Source organism: Herpailurus yagouaroundi, unplaced genomic scaffold (genome assembly GCF_014898765.1).
Source record: "Herpailurus yagouaroundi ecotype Mexico unplaced genomic scaffold, PumYag 28, whole genome shotgun sequence".
NCBI lineage: Eukaryota > Metazoa > Chordata > Mammalia > Carnivora > Felidae > Herpailurus > Herpailurus yagouaroundi.
Genome location: NW_024412376.1, coordinates 84,729,921 through 84,747,548, shown reverse-complemented (window position 1 = coordinate 84,747,548; position 17,628 = coordinate 84,729,921). Strand labels below are relative to the sequence as shown.

The 17,628-nt window shown below is 38.8% G+C and overlaps 1 protein-coding gene across 3 annotated transcripts in view; it reads left to right on the top strand.

The window, feature by feature from the left end:
* MTTP (microsomal triglyceride transfer protein) overlaps nucleotides 1-17,628 on the top strand; it is a 60,482-nt gene that overhangs the window by 35,273 nt on the left and 7,581 nt on the right. For all 3 annotated transcript variants that reach the window (XM_040477653.1, XM_040477662.1, XM_040477645.1), the window contains exons 9-15: nucleotides 2,206-2,374; nucleotides 3,681-3,788; nucleotides 9,447-9,659; nucleotides 11,153-11,364; nucleotides 13,586-13,683; nucleotides 13,789-13,910; nucleotides 15,520-15,747. In XM_040477653.1, the coding sequence (XP_040333587.1) occupies nucleotides 2,206-2,374; nucleotides 3,681-3,788; nucleotides 9,447-9,659; nucleotides 11,153-11,364; nucleotides 13,586-13,683; nucleotides 13,789-13,910; nucleotides 15,520-15,747 (1,150 nt within the window). The remainder of the gene's footprint in view (nucleotides 1-2,205; nucleotides 2,375-3,680; nucleotides 3,789-9,446; nucleotides 9,660-11,152; nucleotides 11,365-13,585; nucleotides 13,684-13,788; nucleotides 13,911-15,519; nucleotides 15,748-17,628) is intronic.

Sequence of the window (17,628 nt, the reverse complement as noted above, 5' to 3'; positions counted from 1 at the left end):
GGGGGAGGGGCAGAGAGAGAGGGAGACACAGAATCGGAAACAGGCTCCAGGCTCTGAGCCATCAGCCCAGAGCCTGACGCAGGGCTCGAACTCACGGACCGCGAGATCGTGACCTGGCTGAAGTCGGACGCTTAACCGACTGCGCCACCCAGGCGCCCCCAGAAAACCTTGTTTCTAATTTTGGCTTCCAATAGCATATAACCTTTGAGCAAATTGTTTATATTTAGCTTCTCCAAGTTTCACTTTCAACATCTGTAAAATACAGAGAATAATTTTTTCTGTTTATGGTAGGATAGTGCAAGTCAGGGTGGTAGAATATAACATTTCCCAAAGAGTCCATTGTGTGTATCCTGTAATTTGCAGAATACTAGCAAGTATGGCAAGAGGAAAGGATTCTGTGAGCAACTGAGTTAGAAAAGCGTGGGGTGAATCCAAATCAAATAGTTTTCTTGGCTGTAGAAATTTTCAGCATATTTAATCATATAATATTAGGTGTAAGTTTCCTTAAACATTTTCTAAACTTAAACAGCCTTGAAGATCCCTTTGCTTACAGCATGTTGTAGGACTAGAACCACATGGACAACACTTTGGGAAACACCAATGTATTTAAAAGATCATGGGGGTACCTGGGTGGCTCAGTCAGTTGAGCATCCGACTTTGGCTTAGGTCATGATCTCATGGTTTGTGAATTTGAGGCCTGCGTTGGGCTCATTCCTGTCAGTGCACAGACTGCTTTGGATCCTGTCTCCTTTTCTTTCTGCCCCAACCGCCCCCCTCAAAAATAAATGAGCATTTTAAAAAAAGTTACAAAATAGGGGCGCCTGGGTGGCTCAGTCGGTTGAGCGGCCGACTTCAGCTCAGGTCACAATCTCGCGGTCCGTGAGTTCGAGCCCCGCATCGGGCTCTGTGCTGACTGCTGGGAGCCTGGAGCCTGTTTCAGATTCTGTGTCTCCCTCTCTCTGACCTCCCCCATTCATGCTCTGTCTCTCTCTGTCTCAAAAATAAATAAACGTTAAAATTTTTTTTTAAAAATTACAAAATAAAAGATCATGGATACCTGAGCCACCTCAAGTCAGAAAAACCTTGAGTTCCAACTCCAGCTATACGCTTAACACCTATAGGGCCTTGAAGTCTGTTTCTTCATATGTAAGGGGGGTATTAGTATTAAACTGACAGAGATGTTTACTCTATTAAGTGAAATAATTGTTAATAGCAGTGTATTTTTATTGAGTATTTACCACATGTCAAACACTATTCTAAGTGCTCTGCATAGATTATGCAGTCCAGTTCTCCCAAAAATTTGAAAGTAACTACTATTTTTAACCCCATCTTACAGACGAAGAAGTGAAAGCAAAAATTGCATATTTAAAATTTATAGTGCAATACTTACATAATAGGCACCTAATAAGTATTATCTCTCAGTGTCTGCTTCATTCACTAGGTTTTTTGTTAGGAACAAAATGATACAGTGCAAGTATATCATTTTTTTTTATAGGATAAAGCACTAAACACATGTATGGTATGTGTATACAATGCGGAATATACTTACATACATGATATATTCATTAGCATGACAACTAGTTTCAGGAATTTTACCATCCCAGACTCAACTAACCAAAGATTCTTGATGACTGGTATATCTAATGAGAACTTGCCTATAGGAGTTCCATTCTGCCCACACATAATCATTATGGTTGAACATTGGGATATACCATGGTACTTTTTATTTTTAGAAACAATGGGCAAAATCTTCTCCCTTGGATATAAATTAAAGTTAAAAGAATTTCCTAACAGCACCTGAGTTAAATTAGACATTTAAGAAATGTATATATTTGTCAAGATCATTAGAGAAAGAGAATCAATATTTGAGACGATAACTCTGATGTATTACTCGTAGAGAAAAGAATTTGAACCTAGTGTATAATTTTTTGACATACAAATTTCCAAATTATGTTTGACTTAGGCTATTATGTGAAGTTAGTTTATATATTCTGAGTATACATTGAGCTAGAGAGCGAGGAATTAAATGGGAGGTTTAAAACAAAATTAGGGGGTCTTTTTGAGGGAATTATTCATTTTTTTGTTTATATAAAAATTTCACTTCTTTATGAAACTTAGATCAATGGAGAATCTGTGAATGGTAGAGATTTAAATAATTCCTTAAGCACGCTAAAAATTGATATCAATGACCCCCCTTTTTTGTAGACCTCAACTGGTGGATGCTGTCACCTCCGCTCAGACCTCAGACTCATTAGATGCCATTTTGGACTTTCTGGATTTCAAAAGTGACAGTAGCATTATCCTCCAGGAGAGGTTTCTCTACGCCTGTGGATTTGCCTCCCATCCCAATGAAGAACTCCTGAGAGGCCTCATTGTAAGTCAAATGAACACTGTGAAAATAAACTTTGTCAGCTGCTAAAAAGTTCATAAGACTCTAAACAGGAATTGGGCTATCTTCCATCCATTAATCATTAACTGTAGTACACTATTTCACATAATGTCTTCTTTGCAATTCCTCTAAATAACATAAACTATACCATATAGAAATATAAAGATTGTATTCACCCATCATATAATGTGACATGGGATAAAATTTCAGAGGAGATGAGTCTTGGTTATGCTTCAAAATTTTATTTTATTTTATTTTATTTGTTTTCTAAGTTTATTTATTTATTTTTGAGACAAGAAAAAGAAAGCACGAATTGGAGAGGGGCAGAAAGAGAAGGAAAGAGAGAGAATCCCAAGCAGGCTCCACGCTGTCGGGGCAGAACCCAATGGGGGCTCAAATCGAAGAACTGTGAGATCATGACCTGAGCTGAAGTTGAGTGCTAAACTGACTGAGCCACCCAGGCACCCCCCAAAATTGATTTTAAAAGATTTGTTTTGAGTTCAAAAGTCTTCACAGCATTTAATATACAATACATTGAAGAGATACAATTCTTCCAATATTAAAAAATTTATATTGGAAATAAAACTAGACTTCTCTTGGGTCCAAGATTTAAAAACAAAATGTGCACTTATCTGCTTATGATCTAGTGGAATAACTCATAATCTTTTTGGAAAGTGAGATCGTTTAAGAACCTGATAAAAGCAATGAAACCCTGGGGCACCTGGGTCGCTCAGTTGGTTGAGCATCCAACTCTTGATCTCGGCTCAGGTCATGATCTCACAGTTTGTGGGTGCAAGCCCTGCATTGGGCTCTATGCTGGCAGCAAGGAGCCTGCTTGGGATTCTGTCTCTCCCTCTGTCTGCCCCTTCCCCTCTTGTGGTCTCTCCTTCTCTTTCTCTCTCAAAATAAATAAATAAACTTTAGAAGAAAAAGAAAAAAGCAATGAATCCCCTCTTCACCCATACACAACATTTTGCAGATCTCTTTTTTTTCCTTTTTTGTTCACTAACCCAGTGAGCTCAATCCATAAACCTCTCAGGAGTTCATAGACTTCCTGAGTTCATAGTTCATATGTTAATAAGACTTGCATAGGAGAGATTCTGTAAACTCTTCGATTCAAAGTTAGGTAGTGAATTTGCAAGTATCCCCAAATCAAAATTTTGAATTTGCTATCTAGGAACATAAAACATTTCTCTTAGACATTGGTTATTTTGTGTCTTCATTTCTAAAAATGTCCCTCAGAAATGTTTAAATATTTTGATAACCTATTTTATCTCTGTTTGGCTAATAGAGTAAGTTCAAAGGTTCCTTTGCGAGCAACGACATTAGAGAAACTGTTATGATCATCATTGGGGCCCTCGTCAAGAAGTTGTGTCAGAATGAAGGCTGCAAACTCAAAGTAAGTGTGAATCCAATCTTGTGTGTTATATAGTTCCAGATCATTCTATGTCTTACTGAGCTGCCCACCACTGGCCCTCCTATTTCCCCTTACCTTACGCCACTTTCTTTATTTCGTAGCAATTATTGTTATCTAACATACCTGATATAATTCCGTTATTCATTACATTTATTGCTTATTTTTGTCTTCTACTGAAATCATAAGATCCATGCATAAATGGATCTTTGTCTTGTTAACGCCAATTGCTTAAAATAATATGTGATGCATAATGTTCAACAAATGCTTGCTAAAGAGTAAATAGTCTATTAATCCCTCACCAATTGTATTTACTAAGTGCCCACTATGTATGCAGCCTTCAATGGCATGTATGGTATAGTTCTCATTCTTAGAAAAAATATTAGACTTTAGGGCTATCTCCTAGAGGAGAACTTTATAAGTGTGGTTTGCAGTTTTGAGTTTTGATGGTGTGAATTTAGTTATTTCTAATTACTGAAAACTTTACATTTTATTTTTAATTTCATTTGCTCAAAGTTTATCCGTTTGCCAGAGTGGATTATCAACTTTGACACCTTTCTCATAGAAAACCAAAAACTCACTTTGTAAGCTTAACTAGATGTAGAAAATCCAAATAGATTAGTATCCAATATAGCCTATCTTTCTATAATGCAAATAGATTGAAAATGTTAAATATATAAAAAGTCTTTTTCTGTCCACATTTATTATATAGCCAGCTCATAGTTAGCATTTTTCTTCTATTTCAAAAAAGATGTCACTGTATTATTTTGCTTACAGAATGCTTGCTCTTAAAAATAATAGAGAAAACATTCTTGAAACCAAATGGTTCCAAAAGAGGCAACCCATAACTAGAATGTAAGCTAAGTGTGAAAAAGATTACTAAAAAAGAAATGGCATTGAAAATGTTTGAGTATCAGCTTAGTAAGCTCAGGCAGAGATCAAATTTGTACTATTTCTATGACATCAAAGAACTGTAACTTCTTATATTTTCCAATTTCCACGATTATTTGAGTAGCCAATTTACCTCAGTAATCCTGTATCCAATATCTTGGCTAAAGACAAAGCTCATACCTGAAAACGTCCATTCACATAATTTAATGAACATCTACTCTGTGCTAGATGTGATGTTAATCCCTTAATATAAAAATGCATAAAATATTCTGCCATCCTCAAAGATCTTCCACTCCATTTCTCAAATACAAGCAAAAAATAATATTGAAATATAAACGAAGTGCTCTGAGAATATGGAATATGTAGCAAACTATTCTGTTTGGAGGTGCTAGGGAAAGTTTCACCAAAATAGTGATATTTGAACTTCGTATAGAAAAGCTCTTTAGGTGAAGAGATGGTAGTATGGAATGAAGGACATTCTAGGAGAAATACAACAATGCATGAAAAGGCCCAATATCAAAATGGGTCTGGTATGCCTGAGAACATGAGAAATTCTGTGGGGCTGGAAAACAAAGTATTCATATTTATGGGGCAGATAGATGAGAGTGGAAATACAGAAAAGAGGATGTTTATTAATGAGAAGCTAACAAGTCTGGCCTTCATTCCATAGAGAGAAGGGAGAATAGTGCGTTTTTAGGCAGGTGAATGATATGCTTAGATTTTTTTTATTTAGAAAGAAGCAGAGTGTATGGACCAGCTGTGGACTGGATTAGAGTCAGCAAGATTTGATTGGAAATATTTGCAACAACTGGGCAAGAATAAGTAAAGGTCTGAATTAACATAGAGGCAGAAGGTAGAGAGAAGGAGACAGCTTCAAGAGCCATTTAGGAGGTAGAGTTAATAGTACCCAGTGACTGATGGGATGTGGGTGGGTAGTGTGAAAGAGGTAAGAAGCTGGGTGACTATTAAGCTTCCAGGGTAGGGTACTAGGTGTGGTGATGTCAACCACTTAAGCACAATTTATAGAACCCAGTTTGGGGGTTGGGAGGAGGGTAGAGCTATGAATTTGTTTTGGTCATGTTAAATTTGAAGTCCTTTGGGCCACCAAGTTGAGTTGTCCAAAAGGCAGATGGCCATATTCACCTGCAGCCCAGAAGAGGAGTTAGGGCCAGGAACAGAGAGTGGCTGCAACCTTGAGAGAGAATAGAATAGCACAAGAAGGAAACTGAACAAAGGATTAAATGTAAAGTTTTGCTGATAACAGGAGAGCCAAGTTCTACTCACATCTTTAGATTTACCTTGTAGGTAACTCAAAACTATCCACTATCACTGTCATTCAATTCTGTTAATGTTTTTGAGCAACTTTTAAAACAATGCATCTTTGAAGAAAATTAGTCACCAGATAGATTGTTGTAAATGCTCACATTTTCTTTTCAACATTCTGCTATGGAATATTCATCTATCTCCAGCCCAAATCACAGACATATGAATAGGAAGAAAATGATGTACTCTAAGCAAAAATTTAAGGTATCTCCTTACAAGGCATACAATACTTCTACTGCCCAAATTGTACCTGCCATCTGATAGACTACTAAAGATTTTCCAGCATTTGCTAGCATGAAAGCTCCCACCTGCCCTGTGACAGTCCGAGTGGCATCTGGTCAAGTTTACTCATTGAGTACAAAGCCCCCTATTTCTTTTTTCTATTAGTTTTTGGCGTACATTTCAACCTCCTTGCCTCCTAATTTTGTTTTTCCTCAAATTTGCATTTGAAAAAATTCAAACCTATAGAAAAGTTGTAAGAATAGCACAATTCCACAAACATCTGTGTACCCTTCATCTAGATTTGCCAATTTTCAACATCTTGCATATTTCCATTATGTCATTCTGTTTTATTTCATTTTATTTGTACTTATATTGAACCATTTGAGATTGAGTTGCAGATATCTGGCATTTTACCCCTAAATGCTTTACTTCTAATTACTTGAGTACTATTGCATCTTGGCCCTTAAGATGGACAAAATACGTATATTTATATTTATATTTATCATATGGTGAGTGCATACTGCTGTCTTTAATTCCGGGCCAGTACAACAAGCTTCTTTCTCTCCTTCCATGCCATAAATTTATCTTCCTTCTCCTATAGTGAGAACCTTAGTGTTCTAGAACATCAACCTGTTGATTCATTTGCTCAGGCCTAAAACGCACACAAAATAGTTTGTGAATTGCTACACCGATATTGCTACAAAAATCAGACTAAATAAACGTTAAGACTTCATCACAGCTCTTTTGTTTTGGAATATACTAAAGATAGACAGCCAGATGGGCACCTGGGTGGCTCAGTTGGTTAAGCGTCCGACTTTGGCTCAGGTCATGATCTCATGGTTTATGGGTTCGAGCCCCTTGTCGGGCCCTGTGCTGATAGCTCAGAGCCTGGAGCCTGCTTTGGATTCTGTGTCTCCCTCTCTGTCTGCCCCGCCCCTGCTCATGCTCTCTGTCTCTCTTTCTCTCCGTGTCTCTCAAAAATAAATAAATGATAAAAAAAAAAAAAAGATAGACAGCCAGGGGTCCATATTCAGAAGTCTCTGTTATTCTTTTTTGTTTAGTTATGTTAGCAGTTTGATACACATATACATTCCCTGCTGTTTGAATTCACTTTTAGCAATCTTCCATCCTTGCTGATTGAGTTGTATTTCTTGAATATGTGAAATATTGACATGGTTCAAAAGTCAAAACTACATTTTAAAAGCATTCTCAAAGGGGTCCTGTTCCCTTTCTTACCCCTTCCACCCATTCTCACCAGCCTCCTCCACATAACCAGTGTCAGTTTTTGGTTTCTCCTTCCTGTGCTTCCTAAGCAAATGTACACACACATTTTTACTTATTTTTTCTTTCACAAAATATACACTCTTTTATGTCTTATTTTGTCCTCCTAACAACATACCCGGGAAGTCATCCCATACTGTTCTCAGAGATCTTCCTTGTTCCTTTTAGCAGCGCTTAGAACTGCATGTGTTGGCATACCAGTGTCCTCAGCATCTCCCGCCTGTGGTCAGTAGGTGGTTTCTACCATTTTGCTGTTACAAATAATGTTGAGATGAATAATCATAGGCACATTTTTTTCTCGTTTTTGGAGACACAGCCTCAGGGCTAGGGTTGCTGGGACAAAATGCAGATATGTTAGCTTTTGCCAGTTACCTTCCTTAGGAATTGCATCATTTTATGCATCCACCAGTAATGCACGAGAACGCCTATTTCCCCATAGCCTCAATAGGAAATTGTCTTATCAAACTTTTGAATCTTTTAATCAATCTGATAGTTGAGAAATGGCATTTCTCTTATTACCTGTGAAATTTAGTGCCTTTCCTTCCATTTAGAGACCTTTTATATCTTCCCCCACTCCTATCCTTCTCTGTCTCTCCTCTGGTGTGTGTGTGTGTGTGTGTGTGTGTGTGTGTGTGTGTGTGCGCGCGCGCACACGCGCTCCCTGTAGCTTAATTTCATAATTTCCAAATCCTACAGATGGATTATATTTTAGGACTCTTTAAAGATGAAACTGAAGCCCCTAAAACATAGATAGTGACAAAAACCAGAATCTAGGTGTCCCTATTTTTACTTTGCTTTTCCATTGACTTACTACTAACTTATACTCAATCATTTTTTTTCCCTAGGCCAGGAAAAGGGGCCTTTTTGATTAAAGAACATATGTGAAAAGTATCTAGCAAAGTATATGCCATATAGAAGGCATTTCTCTGAAATATTTTTTGAACTGTATGGCAGCATTAATCAAATTTTGATTCAAGTGGAAACAAGCCCTTTTTAAACATTGAGAACAAGACCTTATGGTCAAGTTCTAAGTATTTTCACCAAATTATTACTTAAGAAGACGTACGTGGCATCACTTAGGTGCCATTTAATTGTTGCTTTAGAAATTCAATGAGTGGATAGTTTTACGAATAATCGATCACAAAGGAATTTTAAAAATGACTTTATACATTCAGAATGTGTTCAAAAGTAAATATACCTATTTTTTTTTTAGTGTTTACTTATTTACTTTGAGAGACAGCAAGTGCGCATGTGCACACAAGTAAGGGGCAGAGGGAGAAAGAGAGAATCCCAAGCAGGCTCTGTGCTGTCAGCATAGAGCCTGATGCCAGGCTCAATTCCACAAGCCATGAGATCATGACCTGAGCTGAAATCAAGAGTTGAATGCTTAACTGACTGAACCACTCAGGTGCCCTATATATCTATTATTAGTTGTATAAATTGCTTCTTATGAATATGTTAATTTTTGCATTTCTTAAAAAACAGAACACCTTTATAAAGTATACTTATTCATTTTTATTGTGTGTCTCAGTCAGGCAACTAGTGCAAAACTTTCTAAAACTTTAGCCTGTTTTTGGAGTGCCTGGGTGGCTCATTCAGTTGGGCATCCGACTTCAACTCAGGTCATGAGCTCACAGTTTGTGGGTTCAAGCCCCACGTTGGGCTCTGTGCTGAAAGCTCAGAGCTTGGCGCCTGGTTCAGGTTCTGTGTCTCCCTTCCTCTCTCTGTGCCTCCCCTGCTCATGCTCTGTCTGTCTCTCTCTTTCTCTCTCTCTCTCAGATAAACATAAAAAATAAAATAAAAATTAAAAAAAAATAAATAAAACTTTAGGTTGTTCTCTTAGGTCCAAGAGTGAAGCCAGTGTTGTCCAAGCCTTGTGTAATTTGTGGTCGTATGTATGTTTGAGGTAGTATGTGATTTTTTTAGGCAGTGGTAGAAGCCAAGAAATTAATCCTAGGAGGACTTGAAAGAGCAGAGAAAAAAGAGGACACCATGATGTACCTATTGGCTCTGAAGAATGCTCTGCTGCCGGAAGGCATCCCACTCCTTCTGAAGTTTGCAGAGGCTGGAGAAGGGCCTGTCAGCCACCTCGCTACCACCGCTCTCCAGAGATACGATGTCTCTTTCATAACTGATGAGGTAAAAGAATATTTGTAACATAAACAAAAGAAAAGAAGCATGCCTAAACTTGAGTCAAACGTGAAGTTCTCTGAAGTCATCCTATTTTTTTTTTCCCAAACTGAGGATCTCTCTTTCCTGTTTAGAAATAACTCTTAAATTGAATTTAAGACTATTTTGAAGCAGCCTCACATTTTGAATAGATAATGTCCCATATCCTGAAGCATAAATATTGAAGCACATTCTCTTATTTTAAGAAACAAACTCTTTCCAGAAATATCTTTACTTCCATAAGTTTTAAGATGCTGTTAAATTTTCAACACTGAAATATCCTGGTTTAAGGATTACTGTGGTGGTTCCTATAGCTACATTTTCAGGAAGCCATCTAAATTAAACTTTTCTAAGAGCGGAACAGTCTATAAGCCTCAAGATAAGCTGTCTGCTGAGAATGATATTTCCGGTTTGCAGCTGAGAACCCTCCCACTGCTTTTGTGTCAAAGTCGGTAGGCTGCAGAGCATGATGGCTAGGGCCACAAGTGTTTGAGACAGACAGACCCACAAATAAATTCTGGCTGTTCCTTCCCAGTTGTTTTGCTCAGGTTAGTCATTTAACTGCTATATACCTGAGAACAAGGCCAAGATTTAGGGGAAATAAAAAAAAGCAGAGGGAAGTGGGAATTGAAAGAACTGTTCAGAAATGCCTAGTACAGAGCACCCCCACCTCACTCCATACCACATAATGCTAGTAACCAATGAAATTATTCGTTGCCACAGAATGCCATTATTTTGGCAAGTTTTCTTTGGTGTTAATATTTTGTTTTAAAAAAAAAAAAGTCCCTAATGTAGCCTGTGGACTCCGGGTGACAATGATGTGGCAGTATGGGTTTTATCAAATGTAGGATGCAGGATGTTGATAGAGGTGAGGTTGTATGTGCTGGGCAGGGAGGAGCCTGGAAGCAAGGGGTATATAGGAACTCTCAGCTCAGTTTTGCTGTAAACCGAAAATTGCTCTAAAAAATGAAAGTTTTATTAATTTTAAAAAAGGATAAAGGGAAGATCCTGAGAGACTCCATTGTAAGGAAATATCAGCTAATATAGCCATTGCTCCCCAGAGATCTATTGCTATGTGACAGTAGTCTTTAAAAGTCAATATTAGTTGGGTAACACCATGATAAGCTGCAATAATAAATGAGCTACAAAATCTCAGCTTATCAAAAGTTTATTTCTCATTCATGCTATGCCTAGTGTAGGTAAGGAAAATGTGGCTCTAAGCCTACTAAAGTAGTAATAAAAACAGAGGGAGAAGGCACAGCAGCTCTTAACTGTCTCAGTCTAGAAGTTTCCCATGGCCGTTCTCTTCATAGTCCATTAGCTACAATTACGGCCCCAACCTGACTGCAAAGAACCTTGGGAAATGTAAGAACACACATATGTTTTAAGAGCACTAACTGTTCCTGCTACATTATCAATTTAAAAAATCTAGATGTGCACTAAGTTTGAACATCTTTGAACAGGTCAAGAAGACTTTGAACAGGATATACCACCAGAATCGTAAAGTTCATGAAAAGACTGTGCGCACTACTGCAGCTGCTATCATTTTAAATAACAATCCATCCTACATGGAAGTAAAAAACATTCTTCTCTCTATTGGGGAGCTTCCCAAAGAAATGAATAAATACATGCTCACTCTTGTTCAAGACATCCTACGTTTTGAAATGCCTGCAAGGTATGATAGAGTTCACCTGTCTCTCCGTTTATTTAAGCAAGCTTATTTTATTTGTTCAAGCTTATTTGTATATTGGTGTGGTACACACGTGGCTGATAATAATGGTGTGGTCATTATGCTAGTTTATGTTGCATAAAACCAAAGTTTGCCAAATTTCCCATGAGAACTATATAGCGGGCCAGATAAAACAACTTCACTCTGGCACTATGATTTGAAACCCGGTGTATGATTGTTACTCTGGGTCTCCTGTTCAGTCTGTAAATATATATTGCCAAATGTTTATAATGTTTTACAACCCAACTATATTTTTAATAGGATTGTTTTTATAAACAGCATAACAAAGCGATGTAAATTCTCACCAAATGGTTTTCCATGTTAACTTTCCAAACGTTAGTGACCTAACATTGAAACCTCATCTATCACAGATCAAATGAATTTGCCATTTAAGTTAAATACCTTAAGCATGGCTCATGTTTGGGGACTCTTCAAGGTATGAAGAGTGGGATCAGCAGACATCATCAGGCTCAGTAACTCTTACTGGATTCATCTTCCTTCCAGTTCCTGGGTCTCTTCCTCTTCATTCACTGATGTCTCTCTTCAAAGTGGGAGTTATCCAGGGCTCTCTGCACTTCCTTACTGAAATGAGAGGGCTGAAAAAGAAATTTCCATTTCCCCTGAGTTATTTGCACAGCAGTATCCCCAGGAAAGATCAAATTTGAGTATTTTAAGTTGAAAAGGAAAACAGATATGGGGGGGAGTGGGTGTTGGAAAATGGATAAAGAGAAAGGAAAAAAAATAAGGCAGCAAAAGAAAAAAGGTGTGAGAGGAGTGAGTAGACAGGAGAAAAGAGCAGGGACAGATAAGGAAGAAGAAGGAGCAGATGAGTGAGGGAGGAAGAAGCAAAGTCTATCTACAACCATGTGTTCCTAGTAGAATGGATTTGACTTCTATTTCTTTGTTTATTTTTATGAGACTCTGAGAAGGAGATCCTGAGTGGGTTTTCTATCCTTGTCTTGTGAACCTAGTGATGCAGGGGATGGTAAAAGAGGAGGCTGTGGGGTAGAGAGCAGCAGGGAAAGGCGAGGAGACCATTGGAAACACTGAGGTTCAGATTCTCACGACCGGAATGGTTCAAGTTGGAAAGGACATCACAGGCCACTTTGCTTGGCATCTCTCCAGTGTGCGGGTCTAGTCTCCTAGCAGGGGCATCCAGTCTTTGCTTGCACCTGGCCAGTGGCAGGGGGCTCACCTCCCCTGAGGGAACTTGTGTCATTATTCACAGGGTCACTAGGACTTCTTTGTATAACTGAAAGCTTCCCATTGGCCCTATTTGCCCCAATCCTTGGAGCAAAGCAGAGCAGGTCTAATCATTTCATCCACCTGCAGGCCCTTTGAATATTACAAAACAGATATCATGGTGTCCTCAGCCCTTCTCCAGGCTAAATCTTATCACCTAGTGATATTGGGTGGTGGGGGGCACCTATAGGGTCACCATTCCCACCTTTCAATAAGTTTCTACCTCAGGTCCAGATCCTAATTTCTTGAGTGGATTATTTTGATATTTTTTGTGGTGGTGTCATAATTTTATTATTCCTGATATGATTAGTGTTAAGTAGTCAAGATTGGAAAGATCTCAACAGTCCTTAGATAGTAGACAAGATAGAGGCATAGGGCAAGGTTTAAGAATTGCTTTAGAGGAGATAATCATTTATATATGGGTTTTACTGAGATGTGTCTTTAATTGAAAACTACAGAAATAGAAAAAATTCCTGGAAATTAACTGTGATAGGTCATCAGCCACTGGTATCATTAGAGAGTGTAGGAAAATATTTAAAGAAATATTGGGCAACTGCTCCACCATCCCCTGTCTGGTACAGCTTTCCTTGAAAGTATTTACTATTTAATAATACAACCATAATGATTCATGGAATATGTGTTTTCCACTCCTGAGGTGTGTCCATCAGTTAGTTTAAGCCATTCATAGCTGGGCATCCTTGTCTTGCTGTCATTTTGATACCAAACCAAATTTCAAATATCTGAGGAATGAAGGGGAAAGCCCTAACCCTGATGCTGGCCCTCCAGCTGGCACCTCCCCGGTCTTGGAGCAGCATGGGGAAAATTTGGCCCCTCTTTTTTCCACTGAGGATTTGGTTTTTTTTCCAAATCTGACTTGGGAAGCAGCCATTACAATGAATGTGCTTTTTCCTTTTACGTGTTGCAGCAAAATGGTCCGTAGAGTTCTGAAGGAAATGGTTGCTCATAATTATGACCGCTTCTCCAAGAGTGGATCCTCTTCTGCCTATACTGGCTACATAGAACGTACGTAACCCGGAAAGGGGTTCTCCCTCTCTGCCCTTCCGCAAGTTGGTATCGTGGGAACTGTTACTAAACTACAAGAGTTGTTTTGTTTTGTTTTGTCATTAGGTACTCCCCATTCAGCATCTACTTACAGCCTTGACATTCTTTACTCTGGTTCTGGAATTCTAAGGAGAAGTAACCTGAACATCTTTCAGTACATTGGGAAGGCTCATCTTCACAGTAGCCAGGTAACTCATTTTCCATTAATTTTGCTTCATAAATATATAAGAAATTAGTCTGAAGTAAAATAAAAAAACATACTGATGATAACACTACAAAATGCATAAATTAATGGTGGCTTCTGTTTTAAGTTGCTCACAATTCCATCGTTTGCAGGAAGCTATATGGTTTAAAATGCCAGAGAAAGTTTCAAGCATGAAACCGAAGTAATTTGATTTACTAGACTTGTTAAACATCCATTCGTCATTTCAAAGGCAAACATATTCACAAAGTTGAAACTGGGCTAATATTTTTCAGATATGTTTAAAAAATGTTTTATTTTTATTCATAGATATATTCGTTAAAGCTCCACTTATCTAACTCTGGAATATATTTTCCTTCTCTGGTTGTTTCTTAATTTTTTTTAATGTTTATTTATTTTTGGGAGAGAGAGAGAGACACAGAGCACAAGTGGGGGAGGGGCAGAGAGCGAGAGAGAGAGAGAGGGAGACAGAAACTGAAGCAGGCCGCAGGCTCTGAGCTGTCAGCACAAAGCCTGACGTGGGGCTTGGACTCACTAGCTGTGAGATCATGACCTGAGCCACCCAGGCGCCTCCCTTCTCTTCCCTTCTCTGGTTGTGTCTAAGAACAGATTGATTCCCCATAAGAACTTTGACTCTCTAAAGAGCCCATCTATATTTTTCAGTACCATTAGGAGAGAAAAGAATAAAGTGTAGGCACGTGATGAGTGACTGAATTCCATCTCTTTAGTCTTACACAAAATTTGGTTATAATCTATAAAGTCTTCCTAATTATGAAATATACTTCTTTTTATGCATATCAAATTATAGCCTTCTAAATAAGCTCATTTAAGTTTTAAAAATGGTCCAGTCCTACACAAACTTGAGTTCTTATCAATATTATATTATACACCCTTTGGTAGGACGCTAGTCAGAATACCTCTATCCTGAGGAATGTCCTTCTATCCTGAGGAATTGCCATCTGTTTTCTGATATGCATTCTGAAATGCCAAGCACCCACTGGGTATGGGGCTGGTACAGAGGACGGAGAATATGTAAGATTCCTATGCATGGTGGAGATCTTGATGTGAGCCTCCATCATCTTTTCTTTCAGCTAGAGAGAAAAGTTTGATAGGAAGGGTGTGAGTCATGCCTTGGAGTGTTCCATATCCTCTTGTAGCAATAGCCTCAAGGCAATTGTCCCAGCATTTCTCCATCTCCTTCTTGGGGCTCTGCCAGACAGCTGATCCATTATGTATGACAGTCCTGGAAGGATTAAGAGTCTCAAGGATGACACCACAAAAAGGAAAGTTCATGGCATTGGCAGTCACGCAGAAGGGCTTTGAGTTCTGCCTCTGCCATTTGAATTTTTTGTTTTTAGTTTTTGCCTCTACAAAATTGATCAATGGGTGTGGGAACTAAAGGAAGAAAATGAATTCACCTTATGTTCAGGCACAGAGGTGTGGTTTGTTTTGTTTGTTTTGTTTTGTTTTTGTTTGCCTAGCTGCTGCAGATACCTCAGGTTTTGGAAAGTTCTAGCAATAGCCCAGGAGCCTCACCGTCACTTACGGAATAGGCAAGGAACTTACGTCATGAATGTGATCTGCATTTCCCCTAGGTAGTCATCGAAGCCCAAGGCCTGGAGGCCTTGATTGCGGCCACTCCCGACGAGGGGGAGGAGAACCTCGACTCCTACGCAGGCATGTCAGCCATCCTCTTTGATGTTCAGCTCAGACCTGTCACTTTTTTCAACGGATACAGTGATTTGATGTCCAAAATGTTGTCGGCATCTGGTGACCCTATCAGTGTGGTGAAGGGACTTATTCTGTTGATAGATCATTCCCAGGTAATCCATTCATTCTGCAAATATTTATTGAATCCCTAGCGTATTCTAGGCACATTTTAAATGTGCTCAATGCTTGAAGAACACAAGACAAAGTTGCACCTATCTAGGAATTCACATTCTTGTTTTTTTTTTTTTTAATTTTTTTTTCAACGTTTATTTATTTTTGGGACAGAGAGAGACAGAGCATGAACGGGGGAGGGGCAGAGAGAGAGGGAGACACAGAATCAGAAACAGGCTCCAGGCTCTGAGCCATCAGCCCAGAGCCCGACGCGGGGCTCGAACTCACGGACCGCGAGATCGTGACCTGGCTGAAGTCGGACGCTTAACCGACTGCACCACCCAGGCGCCCCAGGAATTCACATTCTAAGCACCCACCCTAGTGGTATTGCTGCCCGCCCTTCATCCTTTTCCCCTTTGTTACAGGTAAGCAGGGTTTTCTCTCAACTTCATTAGCCCATGAGGACATCTCACTGTTGAGGCAAAAGAGGATATAGTCAATATAATATGAGTATAATAATGCCACATATATCTCAATAAAACTGAAAGAAAAAAAAGACAATACTGGTGCTGACAGAAGCAAAGAAATTAATGGAGAAAATAACCAAGGCTCTTTTTGTTGTTAATCAAAACTGTGTCATATGGCTATCTCTAGCATCAAGGAAAACTGGTAAATGTAGTTTTTCAATGGGTGCATTGTCACTCCGAACAAATGAAGAGAAGGACAATGAACAGGATCTGTCATATCCCTTAATCCTCAAGGTCACATATGAAAAAACAAGTCTCAAATTATATCACAATTTTACATTGTGCATACCCATTGTAGTATTGATTCTGGTGAGATGAATTCTTAATGAATCTATGAAGAAGGCGTAAGAGTGCTGAGTAAGTGGTCCACATTTTAAGACACAGGAATAATTACGGTTCAACACCATCTGTGTGTATTCAACTACCTTTCAACAGTCTGATGGTCAGAATTAGGGTGTGAAACCTGATAAAAACAGTAATCTAGATCAAGCTCAGCAGACAGTTTATGTAAGAGGCAGAAAGCAAATATTTTAGGCTTTGTGGGACATATGGTCTCTGTTGCAACTACTCAACTCTGCCACTAGAGTGGAAACAGCCATCAGCAATATATTAACAAGTGAATGTGCTCCAACAAAATTTTATTTACAAAAACAAGTGGGCCAGATTTGCCTACAGGCCATAGTTTGCCAACTCCTGGTCTAGATTATCTTTTAAAGTTCTTCGGTTCGTTAAGAGAGGGCACCTAAGGCGTATTCTAAGGCAAGATCATCCTGTAGCTATTAAACGTAACCCAATGTCTGAATTTCATATTGGAGTATTTGGCAGATCAAGGGTAACCATACAAATAGGCTCTTTGAGGCTCCCTGGCTCTGCAGAGCACTCCAGTAATGCCATCCCAGCTTCAGAGGCACATACCACTCTAGGTCAAGTGCTGACATTGAAGGAAATTTTGGCAGTGGATAGCCTGTCACAGCCACCAGGGCAGATGGGATTACTCTGTGCTTACTCTTGCTCTCTCTTTTCGTCTAATTGGATTACTCTTCAGAGAAGGCTGTCTGATAAAGTCAGCTTAATAGAGAGATCCTCTTTAGCCAGCAAAGACCATATTTTCCTGAATGGATGCAATGGTACATGTTGTCAAAATATTAGTGTTTGAACTGTAAAAAACACCTTTGGGGCCAAAGGTGCAAGATCAAAGGAGTCACACTAGCTACAAATGCAAAGCTTTAGTATCTCGTTCCTATAGTTCATAGACAATAATTTAAATAAATATGCATCCTGGGTCAAATAAGGACATAAACCTATGATCTTTTATCACAATATTTCTCAGAAGATGCTTTCTTGCACACCAGGAGA